The sequence below is a fragment of the Mus caroli genome, unplaced genomic scaffold (genome assembly GCF_978045245.1).
Source record: "Mus caroli unplaced genomic scaffold, Mus_caroli_1 scaffold_5, whole genome shotgun sequence".
Lineage (NCBI taxonomy): Eukaryota > Metazoa > Chordata > Mammalia > Rodentia > Muridae > Mus > Mus caroli.
In genome coordinates this window covers 94,543,979-94,568,455 of record NW_028227260.1, presented here as the reverse complement: position 1 = coordinate 94,568,455, position 24,477 = coordinate 94,543,979, and the positions used below count along the sequence as shown (strand labels likewise).

Sequence of the window (24,477 nt, the reverse complement as noted above, 5' to 3'; positions counted from 1 at the left end):
ATATTCCCCTCTCTCCACTCCTCCCAGTCTCTTCCCTCTAAGATGATAGGGCTCTATAAAACATAACTATGATGTCATCCTAATACTAAAAATTCAACAATGTTTCCTGGACTGTATGCATTATCTTAGTTGATATTAGAAAGATCTTACTTTCAAATGGTCATGGTAGCATATGCTTGTATTTCCAGCACCTAGGAGATAGAAACAGAAAGATCAGAAGTTCAAGGTACATACAGAGTTTAAGGCCAGTCTGTTGTACATGAAACCCTGTGTCAAAAAAGTAAATTAACCAGGTATATACCTTGTTCTAGAACTTGTGAGGCCGAGATAGGTGGATCTCTTTGATTTTGAGGCCAATTTGTTCTACATAGCAAGTTCCTGACCAGCTAAAACTATATAGCTCAAGTTCTTAGCTACATAGCTCTCAAGACTTTGTGTCAAAATGGTCATGTTTTGGTTTTGTTTTACATTCAAATTTAGTTATTTATTTATCAGATAATGCATACACAACATCCACATAGAGATCAGAACTTGTGAGAGTAGTGAGTTCTCTTCCAGAATGTGTGCTCCATGGACCAAACTCAGATTGCCACTGAGTTCTATTGACAATCTCATACTTGTGTGTTTGTTCATTTGTTTTGTTTTTGTTTCTGTTTTGAATCAGAATTTTCTTATGATTCTGACGCTATCCTGGAATTTACAGCCCAGGGTGGCCTTGAATTCATGATCTCCTGCCTCAGACTGCAGAGTTCTGGGATTACAGGCATGGACTACTATAACCAGAAAAAGTGTTTTATACTTTTTTTTTTAAGTTGACTTGAATCAAGGCCCAAATGAAATTTACAGATTCATGTGGATTACTAGATGAAACCTAGTGCCTCATATATGCACTCTACCATGTATCTACTTCCCCAACCCAACTGCTACATCTTTCATTTCCCTTGCATTTTTTTAAAAAAGAAAAGTAACTCCTTTCCTTTGGGCTTTCCCTCTCTTGAAACATTGCTGATGACTAGCCTATTATGATTTAGCTTGCCACTCTGAGTTGTATTATTTATCACCTTTTTTTCCTGTAAATTAACAGTTGATCTGAAAGTCTGACTGGTATGAGAGGCATCTTTTGGCAGAAGTAATAGAAATAAGAGCAAGTTCTGGGTCAGGAACTTCTAAGCAAATCTTTTTTTTTTTTTTAAGATTTATTTATTTATTATATGTAAGTACACTGTAGCTGTCTTCAGACACTCCAGAAGAGGGAGTCGGATCTCGTTACGGAGGGTTGTGAGCCACCATGTGGTTGCTGGGATTTGAACTTCGGAAGAGCAGTCGGGTGCTCTTACCCACTGAGCCATCTCACCAGCCCTAAGCAAATCTTTATTGGAGCATCAACTCAAGCAGAACACTCTCAACTTGAGCAGAAAGTACTCAGTATTGATAGAAACAGAGGTCAGGCTGCTCTGCAGATGGAGGAAGAGAGGCAAGCTCTTCTTTGTTTACTGGTCTAGCCTGAAGATTTTCTCCTGGCTATAGCTTTGGTCTCAAAAGATGTTCTATTTTTTATTTAAGACATTGGCTAGTCCTGGAAATCCAGGTGCTGCAGGTCTATACACAGAACGGAGTAGACTCTGGCTCAAACGTCAACGCAGTAAGGTGGAAGACAGATGAGCCAAGCCATATCATCGCATCCCAGTCACGCTATCAGACACCTGCAGGCCAAAGTAAAGAGAGAACTTTCAGCATAAACAGCCTTCAGGTCCCCGAACAGTAACCTAAGAAAGTCCTACCACAACCAACACGGCAGAGTTGTTCTTTGCATTGAAGCTAGGAAGTGACCTTCAGAATTTGTGCTATTTGAGCTGAAGAACTGAATGAGAGCACTTACTGCTCTTCCAGAGGATCCAAATTCAAACCCCAGAACCCACATCAGGTGTCTCAGAACGAGAGTCTCTAATCTAGCTCCAGGGAATCTGACACCTCTATCCTCTGAGGATAAATCTTAAAAAAGAAGAATTAGCAATCTTGAAGTTTACTGAGAGCCAGCAAAGCTAAAGTTCTTATTTAGTTTCCTCTCAGTTGTTAGACTAGCATCCAGCTGGAATCTTGTGTCTCAGTGATGACAGCTTTCAGAAGCATCTCTTGGGAAATCACAAGTTGCTGATGCATAATGCCTACACACATAAATAAAATATTTTAAAATCTTTTAAATAGGGTTGCTAAAGACCTAACATTTGTACATGTCTTTTTACACTTAGGATGTATGTCCTTAAGTTGTGTAGTTGAGACACTGTGCTTTCAATCCCTGTCTTGGAGTAATGCTATTGATTGGATGTACTCTTAGGCTCATTTGTTTTTGTTTGTTTGTTTTTGTTTTGTTTTGCTAACAAGGAATTACTTTTTTTTTTTTTGGTTTTTCGAGACAGGGTTTCTCTGTGTAGCCCTGGCTGTCCTGGAACTCACTTTGTAGACCAGGCTGGCCTCGAACTCAGAAATCCGCCTGCCTCTGCCTCCCGAGTGCTGGGATTAAAGGCGTGCGCCACCACACCTGGCTAGGAATTACTTTTTTAAAAGATAGATATGCACCAGCACACCTGGAAATCAGATATTACATTTTAAGTGTAAATTTTAGGTCAGGCATAAGCCACTTTGCTTGTAATCTTAGTACTTAAATGCAGAGGCAGGATAAGTTCAAGGACAGCTTGGTCTACATACCAAGTTTCAGACCAGCCAGGTTTACATACCTAAAACCTGTTCAAAATACATTTTATAATTATGTAATATGTTGGTTATAAGGTTCTAAAGGAGGCAAGTATAGTGGTTCATACCTTTAATCCCAGCAATCAGGATACAGAAGCAGGCAGATCTCTGTGATTTTGAGGCCAGCCTGGTCTACATAGCAAGTTCCAGCACATCCAGGGCTCAGTAGAGAAAACTTATCCAAAAATTTAATAAAGAAATATTAAAATTTCATTTTAATAATAATAATAATAATAATAATAATAAGTGTTCCGAAGGGAAAGCTAGAACACAAGATAGATTTGTAGAAGTCCAGCTTTCATGACCCAATTGTTTCCTTTCCTGTATTCCTTACAAATTTTTTATGTAGGATCTAACTTTTGATACCTTTTTCTTGCTTATTTCTTTATGAATCTTGTTCAGGCAGGAGAGACAGGCTGCTCTTGTGTCATTGCTGCCAGGGCCTGGATACTTACTTCTCTTTGTCAGTGCTCTGCCTGGTTTGAAGTCTATTCTCTAGAACGGGCTCTGGTTTAGAATCTGTGACATTCAATTGCTCTAACCTCTTTGCTTGTCTATAAACTAGAGGTTCAAAATACCACCCAGTTCTCCTTTTTCTGCTCCGGTTATTCTGCAGTGCTTTCTCAGGGGAGATACATTACAGTCTGAGGGTTCTCTGTTCTCATGTCTATTAAAATCCCTGTTGCTTCAAACTATTCCCTTCTGCATAGAGACTAAAACTCTGAGTCTGGGGTTAAGAATGGCCTGTTCTTACATCTCATATTTGGGGTTCCTGGAAAGCTGTGCAGGGTTTTCTTTTAGAAACAAATAGGACCTGTACGCAGAGTGAAGCAGAGGTATCACAGGATGCAATTTTGCTGGGGGTGAGATTTACCTGTCCCTCATAGCACAGCCAGAACAGCCTTGTTTTTCTTGAGCTATTTTGTTTTAGGGAGTTTGGGGAATTTTAGAGGAGGTTGGTGGGTTTTAGGGGAGGTGATGGGTTTTTTTTTTTTTTTTTTTGCTTTTTGTTTTTTGGGTGTTTGTTTGTTTGTTTGTTTGTTTTGTTTTGTTGAATGAATAGACTGGAGAATTCTATCAAACACAGGTCTCTTCGTGTGTGTTTTTCTGCCTTTCTGTGAAGCCTTATCGAGTAACAGAGATTGGGGCTTGTGACCCTATCCAATCATTCTGGCAAAAGGCAGCAATGGCAAATGTTCCCTTTTTATAAAGACACCCATCTTACTGGATTAAGGCTCACCTTAATTGCTTTATGTACAGGGCTCACATAGAGCAAGGAAAAGTGAGGTCAAGATTCTGGTTCGGCAGCATAAAGCTTTGTACACTTCCTCCTGTATTTTGTACTTCTTGCCTCCAGGTCCCTTTGAAGGCCCCAATTATCACATTGCTCCCAGGTGGGTGTACCACCTCACCAGCACCTGGATGATTCTTGTGGTCATTGCATCTGTCTTCACTAATGGACTTGTGCTGGCAGCCACCATGAGATTCAAGAAGCTGCGCCATCCACTGAACTGGATTCTGGTGAACTTGGCAGTTGCTGACCTAGCAGAGACCATTATTGCCAGCACTATCAGTGTTGTGAACCAAATCTATGGCTACTTCGTTCTGGGACACCCTCTGTGTGTCATAGAAGGTTACATTGTCTCATTGTGTGGTAAGTTGAAAGAAACACAACCTGGTATGCCTAAAGGAAACCATACTGCAAACCCTGGGGTTCACAAATGGTGTTCATGTATGAGACACAGTCTGAAGGGAGATACTCATAGTAGAAGCTGGATCACTGTCAGCACAAGGGTTGGAGGACAGGTTTACAGGATTTTGAAGACTTCCATCTAAGCACACATATTCAACTCAGTTTGCTTGAGTTCAACATCAAGACAGGTTCTGATTGTATGTACCCAGTTTGGGGCCTTGGGACTCATGTGAAAAGAGATAGATATTGAGCCAGAGAATTTCAGAAACATATGGATGACAGGCTCTGGGTACCTTCGATAGACTCCTAGCTAGTTGAGGAATATATGTGTTTTCATCCTATCTCTCAGGCTGGTTAATGGTACTGGATGAGCTGTTCTCAGAGAAAGACAGTTCCCAGAGCTTTTTGAGATATTGACCAGATTCTAGACACTTTTCTTTACAACTCTCACTAATACTGGTTGTCTATGGTTTGCTTAGGTTAGGTAACTAGGGGATGATGAGATGGTCCAGTGGGTAAAGAAGCTAGCTGCCAAACCTGATCAGCTGTGTTTCATTTCTAGGTCCCACATGTTAGAAGAAGAGAACCAACTCTCAAAAATTGTCCTCTAATCTCCATATATACACCATGGCTATACACACATACAAACCCTAAAAAGTGGTGGCTAAGAAGTACAAGTGTGCTATGTTCTGTACTGGAGAGGGCCTAGTAACCAGATGGGGGCAACACAATGCCTCTGTTAACCTCTCTCTTAGCTTATCTCTAATTGGGCAAGGAGAAGTAGCCAGTCTGGAAAACAGGCTTTGTTGAACATATATGAAAGGGGGGGGCATTGAATGTCATGCTTATAAGCAGATACTTTGAGAGGTCCAGACTGGGGGTGGAAGACCCACAAATGGTCATGGTTGGAACCCCACTTACCTAGCTATATACCCAGCAGACATCTATCTATCAGTGGCTGCCCTTGCTTTTGGTTCCCTCACTTTTGTTTCTCCTTGTTCCTCATCTATTTGGCAGATAAAAGTTCAGACCAGAGGGAGTATGGAGGCTGTATCCCAAAAGCATAGGGGTAGAATAATCAGGAAAGATCAAGTAAACAAAATTTATCTCCCAGGTCCAAGTGCTTTCAGTTATAGATGTGTGCCTTGGTGGTTACATGGCCTTAAGTGGCATCCTCATGTCTGGCTCTGCCTCTGGTAGGCTTGCCTTTGTCCTACTCACAGTGTATTCTTGGTTCATTCAGATGTCCAGTAGCCAGCATATTTTAGTATCACAGATGCCTTCACCCTCAGGAATGTTTTCAAATCCGTAAAATTAAATCCACAACATTACAAAGTTATCAATGACATTGAAAAATATTTATCAAAGTTTTAACTATTAGCAACATAGTCTTTCATAAGAAATATAAGTATTGCTTAACAATGGTGGCACACACTTTATTTTTTGTAATTTAGTGAGTTTATTATATCCAAAGTTGTTCAACAATCACTACAATCAATTTTAGAATAGTTTAATAGTGTTGAAAGAGGAATCATCTCTGTTAGCAGTCACTTGGTGTTTTCCCAGTTTCCATTCTAGGCTGCCTCTAGCCATATGTTCTAGACATTTCATACATTTAGTGATATGCTATGTTTTTTCTTCCAAGACTGATGTTTTCACTTTGCATGCTCTTTTCAGGGGTCTTCCAGTGGCAAGATATATGAGCATTTAATGTCTTTATTATTTTATTTTTTATCAATCATCCCATTTGTTTACATCTCAAATGATATCCCACTTCCTGGTTACCCCCTCCACCAACTCCCCATCCCACAATTGCCCTCCCCTTTACCTGAATGGGAGTGCTCCCTCACCTATCCACACTCTCCCACCCTACTGCTCCAGCATCCCCCCACGCTGGGACATCACACCTCCCCAGGACCAACAAGGGTCTCCCCTCCCATTGCTGTCAGGCAAGGCCATCCTTTGCTACATACGTATCTGAAGCCATGGATCCCTCCAGGTACACTCCTTGGTTGGTGGTTTGGACTCTGGAAGAAGAGAGTGGTCATGCCAGCCTGTGTTGTTCTTCCAATGGGGTTGCAATCCCTCTCTGCTCCTCCAGTTCTTCCTCCAGCTCCCCCACCAGGTTTCCTGAGCTCAGTCTGATAGTTGTCTCTAAGCATCTGCATTTGTGTTGGTCAGTTGCCCTACCTGGGGATCCATCATGTCTGCAGACACCAAACCCAACACCGTTACCGTGATCAAGAGGTGCTTGCTGACCTGAACCTAGTGTGGTGGTTCCCTGGGAGGTACAGCCAGCAACTGACCAATGCAGAGGTAGCACACACCTTTAATCCCAGCACTCAGGAGACAGAGGCAGGCAGAACTCTGAGTTCAAGGGCAGTCTGGTCTAAAGAGTGAATTCCAGGACAGCCAGAGCTACATAGTGAAACCCTGTCAAAAAACAAAAACAAAACAAAACCAAAAGACATAAAAAGAAAGCAAAACCAAAACGTACTAAACTGTGGACTAAAATGGAGCTAGAGAGATGTCTTAGTGGTTAAGAGTATCGGTTGCTCTTCCAGAGGACCTGGGTTCAGTTAGGTAGCATCCATATGAAGGCTCACAACCACTTTAAACTCTAGTTCCAAGGGATTTATCACCCTCTTCTGACTTCCATGGGCACTAGGCATACATGCACTAGGCATACATGGGCATATATGCAGGTGAAACACTCATACACTCAAAATAAAAATAGGTCTTCTATGAACTTCTTCACTAAAACATTAGCAACAGTGTTCTGTACTAAAGTGTTTCAACAAGGATCTGATCTGACTACTAATAAAAATTCAGTCAAATGACAATGAGTAATAATGTAAGGTGATATGAGAATATCTGTCACTTTTATATCTAGCTGACTGAGTCAGGGGTATTATTAATACTGCCAAGTTCATAAGAGAAGGTAATACAGTGTCCGTTAGAGGTTAGGTGAATGAAAGATGCTTTTTCCCACCCTGGTTTGTGGGTCCCTGAGGCCTGTGTACACACCTTTGGGCATAAGATGGAGTGAGAACCTGTGCCACCCTCCAATTATAGAGAATCTGAGCTGTCCCCAAACACTCAAAGAAACAGCAAATAAGCAGGAAGTGTATAGATCGCATGTTCTATTTCTTTGGAACAATAACACCTCAGTGTGGTCATGCCAGAATGAACATGTGTTTCCAGGAATTTCATCAATGACATCAGAGGAAGACAATCTCAGAGACCAAGGGAACAAAAAGGGTCCCTGTGGACAAGTCAGCCAGCTACCATAGCCCTTTCTTGCCTTCTTTACAGTGATGAGGTGTGCAGGCTGAAGTTGAGGAAAGAGAGCTATGAGAGTTCTAAGTTACCAGTCTCAGGATTCTATGACTCAGTAACTAAACTGAGAACTAGGACATCCTGCTCCAGAGCACAAGCAACTCTGGTTAGAAGGAAGGTGAGAGAGTAGAAAGACAGAGGAGAAGGCAAGTTGCTGGGTTTAGCTTGGAAGCAAAGCAGATGAGCCTAAAAGAGGAGGGGAAAGAAGGTGAGACACCTATGTCATAAAAATGAATTGAAAAAAAATCCATTCACCAAGAGGTCCATGGAACTCTAGATCTAAAAACCTTTCCAAGGATTTGGTGTGGCAGCTAGGAGTCTTAAAATCTGCCAGCCAGGAGGAGGAAGCAGTATGAATAATCCTTTGTTTGGCTTGAAGCCTGGTCTATCTCTTCTTCCGTGTAGGAATCACAGGCCTCTGGTCCCTGGCCATCATTTCCTGGGAGAGATGGCTGGTGGTCTGCAAGCCCTTTGGCAATGTGAGATTTGATGCTAAGCTGGCCACTGTGGGAATCGTCTTCTCCTGGGTCTGGGCTGCTATATGGACGGCCCCACCAATCTTTGGTTGGAGCAGGTAAGGGTGTAATGATGCTAGAAAGGTAGCCCCTGTAGGACCAAGTGTGGAAGGTCAGACTGTGATCTTTGGGGAAATCACTTCTGATTTCTGGGTCTGTGTGGCTCCTTGCTTACAAGAAGGAAGGAGGAAACTCGCCTCAGGGTAGTGAGGCACGCACATGAATGTATGTATGTATTTGCCTATGACATCAAAAGAGGCCCTGAGGCTCACTCCCTAGACATGAAAATGTTTATCTCAAGTGTAAGAAGCCCACAAGAAGGCTAGGATTATTCAAAATGCCCATCCTAGGGCTATAGTGTAAGTGAACACTGGGTACATTTAGATTTCAGGGCCCTCTTAAAAGCTCTGTGCCAGGCACTTCTCATACATTTTACCCCACCACCTTCAGAGGTTTCTTAGACGGTACAGGAGGTCATGGAAGCCATATATATCCTTGCCAGATTCATTCTTTGGGGGAAATACTCAAAGCTGATGAGGCAATGGCTTAGATATTTTAGCAGGGAGGAATGAGATATGGACAACGGATTTTACTGTTGTACATGACAATCTTGAGTGTGTGTTCCTGTGGTATTTGGACAGGGAATGTTCTTTCTTTGGGAAGCTTCCATCATTCTGTGAAATAAGCCTTGTTAACAGCTTGTCTTTCCACAGAACCACAACAATTACCAGTAATTAAGAATGTCCTAGTGCTAGTGCTGGGGGAGGCTTAGACTGGATTATTTCATTTCACTTCCATGGTTACCCAGTGAGCATTCCCCTTCATTACAGCCCTGGCACAAACTGGCCTCATAATAAATTCAGACATTCTTAGGGTTTCTAAAAAGGAAGAGAAAGAGGAAGCTTCTTCACCTCCTTATGAAAATATTCTAGAACTAAGTAGTGATAATTGCACAACCTTGGGAAAGTCTTGAATGTAATAATGGCAAATTTCATACTATGCATATTTTGTCACAAAGAGAAAAGATGACATGAAGAATATAAATGGACAAGGATTTACCAAAATCCTACTACAGAGTTTTAAGATGATCAGAATATTCTAGAAGTACAACACTGTGTAGATATGAAATGCTATTGACTTGTTTACTTCTAATTGGTTAATTTCTTCTCAATTTAAAAAACCCTCTGACTCAAGTCAGGCATGTGCCCTGGCTAGTTGGGGAGGTTCCAGGTTGCCCCAGCTTGAATTAGGATGGGCTGCTGGCCCTTCTCTTTAGGTACTGGCCTTATGGCCTGAAGACATCCTGTGGCCCAGACGTGTTCAGCGGTACCTCGTACCCCGGGGTTCAGTCTTATATGATGGTCCTCATGGTCACGTGCTGCATCTTCCCACTCAGCATCATCGTGCTCTGCTACCTCCAAGTGTGGCTGGCCATCCGAGCAGTAAGCCCTTTACCCTCCTGTCCTCATACCAAACTTGCAAGATGTGTAGGCAACTCAGAGGCACACCTGGTAACTCTCCTGCCTCCACATTGCTCTGATCCCAAATCAAGCAGTTCACCAGAGTCTCTTAAATGCACCCCCCTTTTATTTTTGGAGACAAGGACTCAGTATAGAGTCCTGGCTGGCCTGAAATTTGCTATGTAGATCAGGTTAGATTCAAATTTACAGAAATCCACTTGCCTCTGTCTCTTGAGTGTGTACCACCATGACTGGCTTAAACCTTTTTATCCCTGTGAGTCTTAGTTGCTGTTCAATTGCTGTTAAGAGACACCATGACCAAGGCAACTCATATAAAAGCATTTAATTGGGGGCTTGATTACAGTTTCAGAGGCTTAGTCCATTATTATCATTGTGGGACTTGGACAGGCATGGTGCTGAGCAGACCCTGATCCGAAGGCAAAGAAAGGAATGCTGGCCTGTTGTAGGCTTTTGAAACCTCACCTCCAGTGACATACTTCCTCTAACATGGACAAACCTACTCCAACAAGGCCACCTCTCTCAATCCCTCTCAAATAGTGCCACTCCCTGATGACTAAGCTTCAAACACTTATGGAGGGGGCATTCTTATTCAAACCATATAAGCAGATCCCATCCATATAAAAAATATTAAGAACCAATAGTATAGGACAGGAAGTGTAGCTTAGTGGTAGAATATTTGCCTAGCATGTATTGAAGCCCTGGGTTCCATCTTAAGCACCAAATAAACTGTGAGTGGTGGCTCTTAGGCAGTGAAGGCAGGAGGATCAAAAAAGTTCAAGGTTATCCTCTGCTATATAGCAAATTCAAGGCCAGCCTGATATGTACATAGACTATGGAGATGCAAGGAGTTCCTTTGGGGGATAAAATTTAGGGATTTTTTTACTTAAAAGGTATGTACAATATTTTTTATCATATTCTTTCCCCTCTCTCAACTCCTCTCAGATCCTCTCCACCCAACTTCATATTCTCTCACACTCTCTGCCCTCTCTCTCCCTCTCTCCCCTTAGGGGGAAAAACACAAAACAAAGGTCAAAATAAATTAACAAGCAAAATCCATTAAGACAAAATTTACCAAACAAAAAGTTCACAAAGCAAAACAAACAAACAAACAAACAAACAAAAACCCAATCAAACAAACGACAAACCAATTGTGGAGTCCATTTTGTGTTAGACAGCTACTCCTGGATCTGGGGCTTACCCTGGAGTGTGGCAGATATACCTAGTGACGCGGTCTGATACAGAAAACTGACTTCCCCCTTTTCAGCATGTATCAGTTGCAAATAGCATCTTAGTTAGGGATGGAACTTCTTTCTATGCTGAAATTTTGTGTGGTTTGAACTTTACAGGTCTTCTCTGTGCTGTTACAGCCCTTAATGCAGAAAAGGAGTTAGAAGTATTGTAAGATGTAAAGGTAAAGAATAGCTCCAATGAAACTGTCATCCAGACACAACAGGACTGATGTACACATAAATGAAATTATTGTAGTCTCAAAACCTGGCTTCCTTGTTCTCACTCCAATGAGATGGAAAGTGACTGCCCATTCCTAGAGGACTCAGAAAGAGAGCAGAGCTGTCTGTGCCTTCTCCCTGGCCCAGTACAGCCCTCCCATGGAGCATAATCTACAGAAAGCCTGCATCCCCTCCTCAGGTGTCTTCATTACTATTCTATTGCTGCGAAAAGACACCATGACCAAAGCAACTTATTTTTTTTTTAAAAAAACAGTGTTTGATTAGGGGATGCTTACAATTTCAGAGGGTGAGTCCATGATAAATGTAGTAGGGAGCATGGCAGCAGTCAGTCAGGCATGGCACTTGGAGAAGTACCTGAGCTTAATCCTGATCTGTAAGTTGAAGGCAGAGAGAGAGAGACTGACCCTAGCATGGGCTTTTAAAACATCAAAGCTCACCCCTCATAATGCACCTCCTCCAAGAAGGCCACACCACCTAATCTTCTGAAACAGTTTCATGAACTAGAGACCAGATTTCAAATACATGAGCCTATGGGGGCCCTTCTCATTCAAACCACCACAATGAGGCTCTTGGGGAAGATCAAGAAGTGAACTCCAGAATGCCATTTGTCTCTAGACCTGCTCGACACTGTCCTGTGTGCTCCATCTTAGGAAGCCCATTCTGTCAGGACTCCCTGTCTCACCAATGTCCCTATCTAGGTCAGGTTACACTGGGGAGATGAGAGTAAGAGAATGTGTAAGCTGGGTACTGTATGCTGAGTGCTGTGTGCTCCTCTAATGGTTTCCCTCCCCAGCAGAAATTGTCCCTTTGTTAAACAACCCCCCTACCATTTACTTTGTGTGCCATTTGTTCAGTGCCCCAGCATTGTGTAGCACAGCTGGCAGAAAGTCTCTCTCTCTCTCTCTCTCTCTCTCTCTCTCTCTCTCTCTCTCTCTCTCTCTCTCTCTCTCTCTCTTTCTCTCTGTTTTGTTTTTCGAGACAGGGTTTCTCTGTGTAGCCTTGGCTGTCCTGGAACTCACTCTGTAGACCAGGCTGGCCTCGAAACTCAGAAATTCGCCTGCCTCTGCCTCCCAAGTGCTGGGATTAAAGGCGTGTGCCACCATGCCTGGCACTTTTTTTGTTTTGTTTTGTTTTGTTTTTCGAGAAAGTCTCTTAAGGTGGTGCTTTACCTATATGAAGGTGCTTTGCGCTCACTCCTGCATGAGCAGGTATTTACAACCTCTTTCTGGAGAAGACTATGAGCTCCACCAGAGGCACCATTCACCTTCATGTCGTGTAATGAAGGCTGCAAATTGGTTCCTGTGTTGGTGGTCCAATATGAGAATCAATTTATCTAGTTCCCACAGTGTTTCCCTCCAGCTTCAGCAGTATTAGCTCTTAGCTAGCAGAGCCCATCACTGCTATTCCAGCTCTTCCTTTATTATAGCTTTCCTTTTACAGCTGTCTGTCATCAGTAAGCCTTCCATGGCAGATAGTGGTTGGCCTCTAGCCTCTTAAAAACCCGGGGGAAGTGTATATATGGATCTTGCAGTACCACTGGGCACCTGGCAATTACTAGGCTTGGTTTAGTTAAAGCAAACTTTACTTCTAGGACTCCATTCAGGACTCCCGACTCAAACCTGAGCACAAGACTAGATCTTCTTAGAAGGAATCAGATACAGACTAAATTCAGTCTCTTTAGTTCTCCTTCACAAGCTTCTGTGAAACTATAAACAACAGCTTCAAAGGTCTGGTCTGAGGGTTGTCCTTGGCCAGGCCAGCCACTTGTTCCCACAAGGCCTATATAAAGCTAGCTCCAGGACCACTCTGGCCCCCAAGTCAGGTCATTCTCTGACTTAGGGTGGGAGGCAGGATTGGGATACTAGGTGCAGTATTTCCTGCTCTCCATAGATCCCTAGAATTTCCTTTTGCTAGTATCCTAACTTGGTACCTGAGCAATAACAATAGTCCCTCCATATATAGAGGCCTATCTGAGTAATCCATTCACCGCCCTTGTCTTCTCTAGGTGGCAAAGCAACAGAAAGAATCTGAGTCCACCCAGAAGGCCGAGAAGGAGGTGACACGCATGGTGGTGGTGATGGTCTTCGCATACTGCCTCTGCTGGGGACCCTATACTTTCTTTGCATGCTTTGCTACTGCCCACCCTGGCTATGCCTTCCACCCTCTTGTGGCCTCCCTACCATCCTACTTTGCCAAAAGTGCCACTATCTACAACCCCATTATCTATGTCTTTATGAACCGGCAGGTAAGCAAGAGCCTGAGCAGAGCAAACTCATAATGACCCAGAACTCAATGAAGGTTCTTAACTGGAATCAAATCATCAATAAGAAAGTTTTATGGAGAACCTGGGAGTGGGGTTAATCATGATCCTCCAAGTAAATAAGTGTGGAAAGGCTCTACAGGTGACCCACCCTGGACAGACCTCAGCTCAACAATGACTTCTGGTATCTTTGCGCTATCTCCACCTGGGTCTGGTGCTTAAGAAAGTGTGGTGCACTGCAGGCCCTTCCATTCTGATGACCCCACAACTATGGACAAGAATCTTCTAAAGGTGCTGCTAGAATTCAGATGCATCAAGAATGCAGTGAACACACAATGATCCTAGCTAATTCTGTTTCTCTTGTGTTTACGGATTCAACTCTAATTTTTTTTTTTTCATTTCAAACCTTGACTTTGAATTTTTGCCTCCTTAAAAGTTTAGCTTTCCTTAGTTACACTAGCTAAGAGTTCAAGGGATTTTATGAGCTCATGAATTAGTTTAGAGTGAGCATGTTATGGTCTTACCCAAGGTCTTATCTGATGGCAACCATCTTTAGCTACCATATTGGACTTTGACACAAGTTGCTCATGGCTGTTAGAACCCCCTGGTAGGTTATAAGTGGATCTTATGAGGCTCATCACCTTCTAAATGCCATTTGCCTCTGTCTTTCTTGAATACATCATATGCACTTCATTAAGGAGCATTTACTGTAGGAGTTATTAATAATCACAAGTGTTCAATGGAGCCTCTCATTTCATCAGACTCAGTGAATCCTTCCAACTGATGCTTCTTTCCCCTCTCATCTTTCTTCCTCTGGTACTTGGGATGGAACACAGGCCCTGGTGCATGCCAGGCAAGTATTCTACCCCAGATCTCCTCTTCCAAAAAACTGAAAGCAGTCCTAGAAAGAAATCCTTGTGAAAGACAGGAAACAAGGGTAGGAATTGAAACACATTCTTCTGAGCAGGTGCACAAATTTTGCTTTCACTCATTCTGCTAAATTACAAGAAAACTGGAGCAGGGGATTCCATTCTTGTTCACTGCTACATACCTCCAGAATAGAGTTAGAGTCAGACATAAAGTGAAAACTAGGTACATCAGCCAGCTTTTCAGCCAAATTCATGTTGTTATTCAGCCCATCTCTGATGTTCTCAATGTGAGCACTTAAGTATTCTCATTTTGAGGATTTTAATGTTACAGGGAGTGAAATAGAGTTGAAGTTTGGGGACACGTTTAGGGTTCTCAAAGCTTTGTAGTTAGGTTTCTTAGATGGCATTGGTTTGTTTGGTTTTTTGTCACTGCCTAAATATCCTGAGGCTATCACAACAAATTCCACAAATTTCATGGCTTAAAACAACAGACTTGTATAGCTCTGTGTAAGAGAATTTGCCTAGTATGCACAGAGTCCTAGGCTAAGTTCCTACCTCTACAACAAGCAAGCAAACAAGAAAATAGAGCTAGAACCAAGAAAATAGTTGTAGAACAAAGGAAGCTAGGAGAAATACATTAAGTTTCTCACAGTTCCAGAGGCCAGAAATCTGAGGTTTAGGTATCATCTGGCCTCTGGAACTGTGAGAAACTTAATGTCTCTCTCCTACTTCTCTTGTTCTACAACTCATAGGCATGCTGCACCAATATTATAGCCCTTTTTCTGTATGTGTAGTATTGTAGAAATTATTTAATTCCAACCCAGGGTTTCTATCCTGCCTTTGATCATTTAGTTCCTGAATAAAAAAATACATACAACCTTTATATTTACAATAAGCCTTAGACAGTACAAGAGCTGGACAGATACCTAGCTCTTTTTGATATTATAATCAACTATCATATAGATAACCCCCAATTATTACTTACTACTTACTATGTTTCATCTGGGCTGTCCTTAATTCCAATTGACCAGACCTCAGGGCCATGTTTTCTTGACTCCTAACCCATGGAGGCCTCTCCTTCCTCCTCCTGCACTTTCTTTGTCCTTGTGGTCGCTCTCTGAATCCCAAGTCTGGGAAACCTAAACCCCACTTGTGTCAGCTATTGGCTGTTGGCATCTTTATTTACTAATGAGAAATAACTTGGGGCCAAGGTATACATTTGGACTCTCATCTCTGTGAAAACCAGGTCCTGGGGGCCTGCACTTAGCATTACAATAGACAGCAAAAGACCAAACATTAATAATTCCCCCTTTAGTCCAATAAAAGGCCCTTTTCTCTCAGATACAAATTGAATACAATTATAAAAATTATGAAAATTGCCGGGCATGGTGGCGCACGCCTGTAATCCCAGCACTCGAGAGGCAGAGGCAGGCGGATTTCTGAGTTCAAGGCCTGCCTGGTCTACAAAGTGAGTTCCAGGACAGCCAGGGCTATACAGAGAAACCCTGTCTCGAAAAACCAAAAAAAAAAAAAATTATGAAAATTATAAGGTATGGTATGCACTTATAACATCCAGTCCATTATATCTGGCAATTTAGATAAAGTATTTTATCATCTATCCTAACTTAATGAGTTTACAATCCTGTACCTCAATCATGTTTGATTTTAACTTGTATTACTAACCGAAAACTATCCTTTTACATCTAGAACACCTTCTTTAATGCTAAACAACTTAAGTTCAACTGTGAGACTATAACTAATCTTCAACCCTGTCAAAGATTTAAAAAGGATTAGTTCATATTGTTGTTCTATACCCCAGAGCTCGTGTCTCTAGCTGCATATGTAGCAGAAGATGGCCTAGTCGGCCATCAGTGGAAAGAGAGGCCCCTAGGTCTTGCAAACTTTATATGCCCCAGTACAGGGGAACGCCAGGGCCAAGAAGTGGGAGTGGGTGGGTAGGGGAGCAGGGCGGGGGGAGGGTATAGGGAACTTTTGGTATAGCATTTGAAATGTAAATAAAAAAAATCTAATAAAATAAAATAAAATAAAAAAGATTTAAGAAGGAATATATATTTGAGTATGTAGGAATGTAACTTCCACATTTAAACAATTGGCAGAGACAACTGACTACCTGGTTAGTCCTCAATATTCCTTATAATATTGGAGCATCTATCTTTAGTCTTCTGGCCCAGAACATCTGAAAGACCTCAAGTGAAGCAGGAATTTATAAAGAACTAGTTTACCCTGTCTTGGCAGAGCTTAGCAGTTAACTACCCTGTGTCCTTGTGTTCTTTTTGGACAGCATTCTGTTTGTAGATAAAATTAGGTCATTTCATGCCCAGTGGCTACCTGGCCACAACTGAAGCAACTCCACATGGAGGTACTGATGCTCATCACCTTCCTTGAAGTGGAATGGGGGTACTGTCAGGAGTAGACATGTCTCATAGTCAAAAGATCTTTTAATAATGAAACAATATTAAATGCCATATTCTATGGATCCCTGATGCTTTTGAGCTATTTGAACTAAACATTGATTATTTTTAGCTATTCACTATTTGAATAACCTTGAAAACATTATATTGCAATTAACTAAGTTCGACTCTAATATGACCATGAGTGACTATCTGATTCTTAACTTGCATTACTTAATTATTCTAGACAGTTTGTAATAGCAACTATTAAAAGGACTGGGTCTTGTATTCTTAAATGAGTTGCATAGGCACAATGCCTATCGAAGAGTAACAAAATTAATTTTAAATTTCATATCATTATACAAAGATTTATACCAATGAAAACCTTAAACTGTATCAATATGCAAATTCTATACCAGTGTAAGGAGATATAACTTCAACTCTGCATCAAAATATAGAGATTTCTACCAAGGTAAGATTATGGCTATAGAATGCTTTAACAGTAAATTTAATAATCCATCCATATTTGTCTAATTTGTTATAATATTACTATATCCCCCTTTTTTCCTATTCAACCTCCTGCTCTTTACCTAAAAAAGACAGGATAGAGAAGAGGAAAAGAACGATAGAAATCCCTGAGTCTAAGATTTCTTTTAGTTTCCTCCCTGTCCAAAACTATAATTATTTGTAAGTTATCCTTTAAAAAGACAACATATCTATAATTCATAAAAGGATGAAAACCATCCACCTCAACTTAAGAGATTAGGAAGATGATCTTCTTATGATTGCTTCTTGCTTAATTGAAGTAAAGAATTCCTGTTTAGGACCCAAGGGAAAAAATGATTAGGTTGTTTGTTTGTTTGTGGGTTTTTTAAGATTTTTTATTGCTTAATATTCATCCAAATATATAGCACAAGGTATGGAAACAGCATGTTTTTTTTTTCTAGAGGTAAAAAATCACTATGTTATACATACAGAAGTCATCTATGTTTTCAAGTCCTTTTTTGAACTTTTCATTCTGTTCCATTTGTTTTCGGCTCACTTTTGTACCAGTGCCACACATTTCAATTACTGAATTTTTTTTTTATATTTTTATTACATATTTTCCTCAATTACATTTCCAATGCTATCCCAAAAGTCCCCCATAGCGCCCCCCACTTCCCTACCCACCCATTCCCATTCTTTTGGCCCTGGCATTCCCCTATATTGGGGCATATAAAGTTTGCAAGTCCAATGGGCCTCTCTTTCCATTGATGGCCGACTAGGCCATCTTTCGATACATATGCAGCTAGAGACAAGAGCTCCGGGGTTCTGGTTAGTACATCATGTTGTTCCAACAATAGGGTTGCAGATCCCTTTAGCTCCTTGGGTACTTTCTCTAGCTTCTCCATTGGGAGCCCTGTGATACATCCAATAGCTGACTGTGAACATCCACTCCTGTGTTTGCTAGGCCCCGGCATCGTCTCACAAGAGACAGCTATATTTGGGTCCTTTCAGCAAAATCTTGCTAGTGTATGCAATGGTGTCAGCATTTAGAAGCTGATTATGGGACGGATCCCTGGATACAGCAGTCTCTAAATGGTCCATCCTTTCATCACAGCTCCGAACTTTGTCTCTGTAACTCCTTCCCTGGGTGTTTTGTTCCCAATTCTAAGAAGGTGCACAGTGTCCACACTTTGGTCTTCATTCTTCTTGAGTTTCATGCGTTTATCAAATTGTATCTTATATCTTGGGTATCCTAAGTTTTGGGCTAATATCCACTTATCAATGAATACATATTGTGTGAGTTCTTTTGTGATTGTGTTACTTCACTCAAGATGATGCCCTCCAGGTCCATCCATTTGGCTAGGAATTTCATAAATTCATTCTTTTTAATAGCTGAGTAGTACTCCATTGTGTAAATGTACCATAATTTCTGTATCCATTCCTCTGTTGAGGGACATCTGGGTTCTTTCCAGCTTCTGGCTATTATAAATAGGGCTGCTATGAACATAGTGGAGCATGTGTCCTTTTTACCGGTTGGGACATCTTCTGGATATATGCCCAGGAGAGGTATTGCTGGATCCTCCGGTAGTACTATGTCCAATTTTCTGAGGAACCGCCAGACTGATTTCCAGAGTGGTTGTACAAGCTTGCAATCCCACCAACAATGGAGGAGTGTTCCTCTTTCTCCACATCCTCGCCAGCATCTGCTGTCACCTGAATTTTTGATCTTAGCCATTCTGACTGGTGTGAGGTGGAATCTCAGGGTTGTTTTGATTTGCATTTCCCTGATGATTAAGGATGTTGAACATTTTTTCAGGTGTTTCTCTGCCATTCGGTATTCCTCAGGTGAGAATTCTTTGTTCAGTTCTGAGCCCCATTTTTTAATGGGGTTATTTGACTTTCTGGAGTCCACCTTCTTGAGTTCTTTATATATATTGGATATTAGTCCCTTATCTGATTTAGGATAGGTGAAGATCCTTTCCCAGTCTGTTGGTGGTTTTTTTGTCTTATTGATGGTGTCTTTAGCCTTACAGAAGCTTTGTAGTTTCATGAGGTCCCACTTGTCAATTCTCGATCTTACAGCACAGGCCATTACTGTTCTATTCAGGAATTTTTCCCCTGTGCCCATATCTTCAAGGCTTTTCCCCACTTTCTCCTCTATAAGTTTCAGTGTCTCTGGTTTTATGTGAAGTTCCTTGATCCACTTAGACTTGACCTTAGTACAAGGAGATAGGAATGGATCGATTCGCATTCTTCTACATGTTAACAACCAGTTGTGCCAGCACCATTTGTTGAAAATGCTGTCTTTCTTCCACTGGATGTTTTTAGCTCCCTTGTCGAAGATCAAGTGACCATAAGTGTGTGGGTTCATTTCTGGGTCTTCAATTCTATTCCATTGGTCTATTTGTCTGTCACTATACCAGTACCATGCAGTTTTTATCACAATTGCTCTGTAGTAGAGCTTTAGGTCCGGCATGGTGATTCCACCAGAGGTTCTTTTATCCTTGAGAAGAGTTTTTGCTATCCTAGGTTTTTTGTTATTCCAGATGAATTTGCAGATTGCACTTTCTAATTCGTTGAAGAATTGACTTGGAATTTTGATGGGGATTGCATTGAATCTGTAGATTGCTTTTGGCAAGATAGCCATTTTTACAATGTTGATCCTGCCAATCCATGAGCATGGGAGATCTTTCCATCTTCTGAGATCTTCTATAATTTCTTTCTTCAGAGACTTGAAGTTTTTATTATACAGATCTTTCACTTCCTTAGTTAGAGACACGCCAAGATATTTTATATTATTTGTGACTATTGAGAAGGGTGTTGTTTCCCTAATTTCTTTCTCAGCCTGTTTATTCTTTGTGTAGAGAAAGGCCATTGATTTGTTTGAGTTAATTTTATATCCAGCTACTTCACCGAAGCTGTTTATCAGGCTTAGGAGTTCTCTGGTGGAATTTTTAGGGCCACTTATATATACTATCATATCATCTGCAAAAAGTGATATTTTGACTTCATCTTTTCCGATTTGTATCCCTTTGATCTCCTTTTGTTGTCGAATTGCTCTGGCTAGGACTTCAAGTACAATGTTGAATAGGTATGGAGAAAGTGGACAGCCTTGTCTAGTCCCTGATTTTAGAGGGATTGCTTCAAGCTTCTGACCATTTACTTTGATGTTGGCTACTGGTTTGCTGTAGATTGCTTTTATCATGTTTAGGTATGGGCCTTGAATTCCTGATCTTTCCAAGACTTTTATCATGAATGGGTGTTGGATCTTGTCAAATGCTTTTTCCGCATCTAACGAGATGACCATGTGGTTTTTGTCTTTGAGTTTGTTTATATACTGGATTACGTTGATGGATTTCCGTATATTGAACCATCCCTGCATCCCTGGGATGAAACCTACTTGGTTAGGATGGATGATTGTTTTGATGTGTTCTTGGATTCGGTTAGCAAGAACTTTATTGAGGATTTTTGCATCAATATTCATAAGGGATATTGGTCTGAAGTTTTCTATCTTTGTTGGGTCTTTTTGTGGTTTAGGTATCAGAGTAATTGTGGCTTCATAGAATGAGTTGGGTAGAGTACCTTCTGTTTCTATTTTGTGGAATAGTTTGTGAAGAACTGGGATTAGATCTTCTTTGAAGGTCTGATAGAACTCTGCACTAAACCCATCTGGTCCTGGGCTTTTTTTAGTTGGGAGACTATTAATGACTGCTTCTATTTCTTTGGGGGATATAGGGTTGTTTAGATCATTAACCTGATCTTGATTCAACTTTGGTACCTGGTATCTGTCTAGGAACTTCTCCATTTCATCCAGGTTCTCCAGTTTTGTTGAGTATAGCCTTTGGTAGAAGGATCTGATGGTGTTTTGGATGTCTTCAGGATCTGTTGTTATGTCTCCTTTTTCATTTCTGATTTTGTTAATTAGGATGCTTTCCCTGTGCCCTCTAGTGAGTCTGGCTAAGGGTTTATCTATCTTGTTGATTTTCTCAAAGAACCAGCTCCTTGATTGGTTGATTCTTTGAATAGTTTTTCTTGTTTCCACTTGGTTGATTTCACCCCTGAGTTTGATTATTTCCTGCCGTCTACTCCTCTTGGGTGAATTTGCTTCCTTTTGTTCTAGTGCTTTTAGGTGTGTTGTCAAGCTGCTAATGTGTGCTCTCTCTAGTTTCCTTTTGGAGGCACTCAGAGCTATGAGTTTTCCTCTTAGAAATGCTTTCATTGTGTCCCATAAGTTTGGGTATGTTGTGGCTTCATTTTCATTGAACTCTAAAAAGTCCTTAATTTCTTTCTTTATTCCTTCCTTGACCAAGGTATCATTGAGAAGAGTGTTGTTCAGTTTCCACGTGAAGGTTGGCTTTCTATTATTTATTTTGTTATTGAAGATCAGCCTTAGTCCATGGTGATCTGATAGGATGCATGGGACAATTTCAATATTTTTGTATCTGTTGAGGCCTGCTTTGTGACCAATTATGTGGTCAATTTTGGAGAAGGTACCATGAGGTGCTGAGAAGAAGGTATATCCTTTTGTTTTAGGATAGAATGTTCTGTAGATATCTGCCAGATCCATTTGATTCATAATTTCTCTTAGTTTCACTGTGTCCCTGTTTAGTTTCTGTTTCCATGATCTGTCCATTGGTGAAAGTGGTGTGTTGAAGTCTCCCACTATTATTGTATGAGGTGCAATGTGTGCTTTGAGATTTACTAAAGTTTCTTTAATGAATGTGGCTGCCTTTGTATTTGGAGCATAGATATTCAGGATTGATAGTTCCTCTTGGAGGATTTTACCTTTGATGAGTATGAAGTGTCCCTCCCTGTCTTTTTTAATGACTTTGGGTTGGAAGTCAATCTTATCAGATATTAGAATGGCTACTCCAGCTTGTTTCTTCATGCCATTTGCTTGGAAAATTGTTTTCCAGCCTTTCATTCTGAGGTAGTGTCTATCCTTTTCTCTGAGATGAGTTTCCTGTAAGCAGCAAAATGTTGGGTCTTGTTTGTGTAGCCAGTTTGTTAGTCTATGTCTTTTTATCGGGGAGTTGAGTCCATTGATATTAAGAGATATTAAGGAAAAGTAATTGTTGTTTCCTGTTATTTTTGTTGTTAAAGTTGGCCTTTTGTTCTTGTGGCTGTCTTCTTTTAGGTTTGTTGAGGGATTACCTTCTTGTTGTTTCTAGGGCGTGGTTCCTGTCCTTGTATTGGTTTTTTTCTGTTATTATCCTTTGAAGGGCTGGATTCGTGGAGAGATAATGTGTGAATTTGGTTTTGTCGTGGAATACTTTGGTTTCTCCATCTATGTTAATTGAGAGTTTGGCTGGGTATAGTAGCCTGGGCTGGAATTTGTGTTCTTTTAGTGTCTGTATAACATCCGTCCAGGATCTTCTGGCTTTCATAGTCTCTGGTGAAAAATCTGGTGTAATTCTGATAGGCTTGCCTTTATATGTTACTTGGCCTTTTTCTCTTACTGCTTTTAGTATTCTATCTTTATTTAGAGCATTTGTTGTTCTGATTATTATGTGTCGGGAGGTGTTTCTTTTCTGGTCCAGTCTATTTGGAGTTCTGTAGGCTTCTTGTATGTTCATGGGCATCTCTTTCTTTAGATTTGGGAAGTTTTCTTCTATAATTTTGTTGAAGATGTTTGCTGGTCCTTTGAGTTGAAAATCTTCATTCTCATCCACTCCTATTATCCGTAGGTTTGGTCTTCTCATTGTGTCCTGTATTTCTTGGATGTTTTGAGTTAGGATCTTTTTGCATTTTACATTTTCCTTGATTGTTGTGCCGATGTTCTCTATGGAATCTTCTGCACCTGAGATTCTCTCTTCCATCTCTTGTATTCTGTTGCTGATGCTCGTATCTATGGTTCCAGATTTCTTTCCTAGGGTTTCTATCTCCAGTGTTGCCTCATTTTGGGTTTTCTTTATTGTGTCTACTTCCCTTTTTAGGTCTAGTATGGTTTTGTTCATTTCCATCATCTGTTTGGATGTGTTTTCCTGTTTTTCTGTAAGGACTTCTACCTGTTTGATTATGTTATCCTGTTTTTCTTTAAGGATTTGTAACTCTTTAGCAGTGTTCTCCTGCAATTCTTTAAGGGATTTTTGTGCTTCCTCTTTAGTGTCTTCTGCCTGTTTAGCAGTGTTCTCCTGTAGTTCTTTAAGTGTGTTATTAAAGTCCTTCTTGAAGTCCTCTACCATCATCAGGAGATATGCTTTTAAATCCGTGTCTAGCTTTTCCGGTGTGTTGGGGTGCCCTGGACTGGGCGAAGTGGGGGTGCTGGGTTCTGATGATGGTGAGTGGTCTTGGTTTCTGTTAGTAAGGTTATTACGTTTACCTTTCGCCATCTGGTAATCTCTGGGGTTAGTTGTTATCGTTGTCACTGTTTAAAGATTGGAGCAGAAGCTGTGTTCCACTCACCAGCAGTCTCTAAATCCTGCGGCGGGGGTCGTGGGTAGCTGACGGTACCCCGGTGCTGGTCCAGCCGGAAGAGGCCTGTGGTCCTACTCAGGCCGGTTTTCTGCTTCCCTAACTAATGCAGTCTCTGGTCCCGCGTGCAATTGGATTGGAGCAGAAGCTGTGTTCCACTCTCCAGAAGTCTTAAGATCCTGTGGCGGGTGTTGTGGGTAGCTGGCGAGTGTCAGCCGACCCTGCGCCCCAGCTGCCCCGGTGCTTTTCTGACCGGAAGAGCCAATTACTGAATTTTTAAAGTATGCTTTAATATCTACTGAGTCTTCTTTTTTTCTTTTACTTTCTTTTTAAAAATTAATTAATTAATTTTTTACACTCCATATTTCATTCCCCCGTCCCCCCTCCAACTCTTCCACATCCCATACCTCCTCCCCACGCCCCTGTCTCCACCCCACCTGACCTCTAAACTCCCTGGAGCCTCCAGTTTCTTGAGGGTTAGGTGCATCATCTCTGAATGAATACAGACCTGGAAGTCCTCTACTGTATGTGTGTTGGTGGCCTCATATCAGCTGGTGTATGCTGTCTGTTTGATGGTCTAGGGTTTGAGAGATCTTGGGGGTCTAGATTAATTGAGACTGCTGGTCCTTCTACAGGGTTGCCCTTCTCTTTAGCTTCTTTCAGCCTTCCCTAATTCAACCACAGGGGTCAGTTGCTTCTGTCCATTGGTTGGGTGGAAATATCTGCATCTGACACTTTCAGTTGCTTGATGGGTCTTCCAGAACGTGGTCATACTAGGTTCCTTTTTGT

At 41.3% G+C, this 24,477-nt stretch overlaps 1 protein-coding gene across 1 annotated transcript in view; it reads left to right on the top strand.

Annotated features, from left to right (window-relative positions):
• Opn1mw (opsin 1, medium wave sensitive) overlaps window positions 1-24,477 on the top strand; it is a 28,019-nt gene that overhangs the window by 1,372 nt on the left and 2,170 nt on the right. Inside the window, exons 2-5 of the mRNA XM_021153782.2 lie at window positions 4,109-4,405; window positions 8,189-8,357; window positions 9,575-9,740; window positions 13,254-13,493. Coding sequence (XP_021009441.1) covers window positions 4,109-4,405; window positions 8,189-8,357; window positions 9,575-9,740; window positions 13,254-13,493 — 872 coding nt within the window. The remainder of the gene's footprint in view (window positions 1-4,108; window positions 4,406-8,188; window positions 8,358-9,574; window positions 9,741-13,253; window positions 13,494-24,477) is intronic.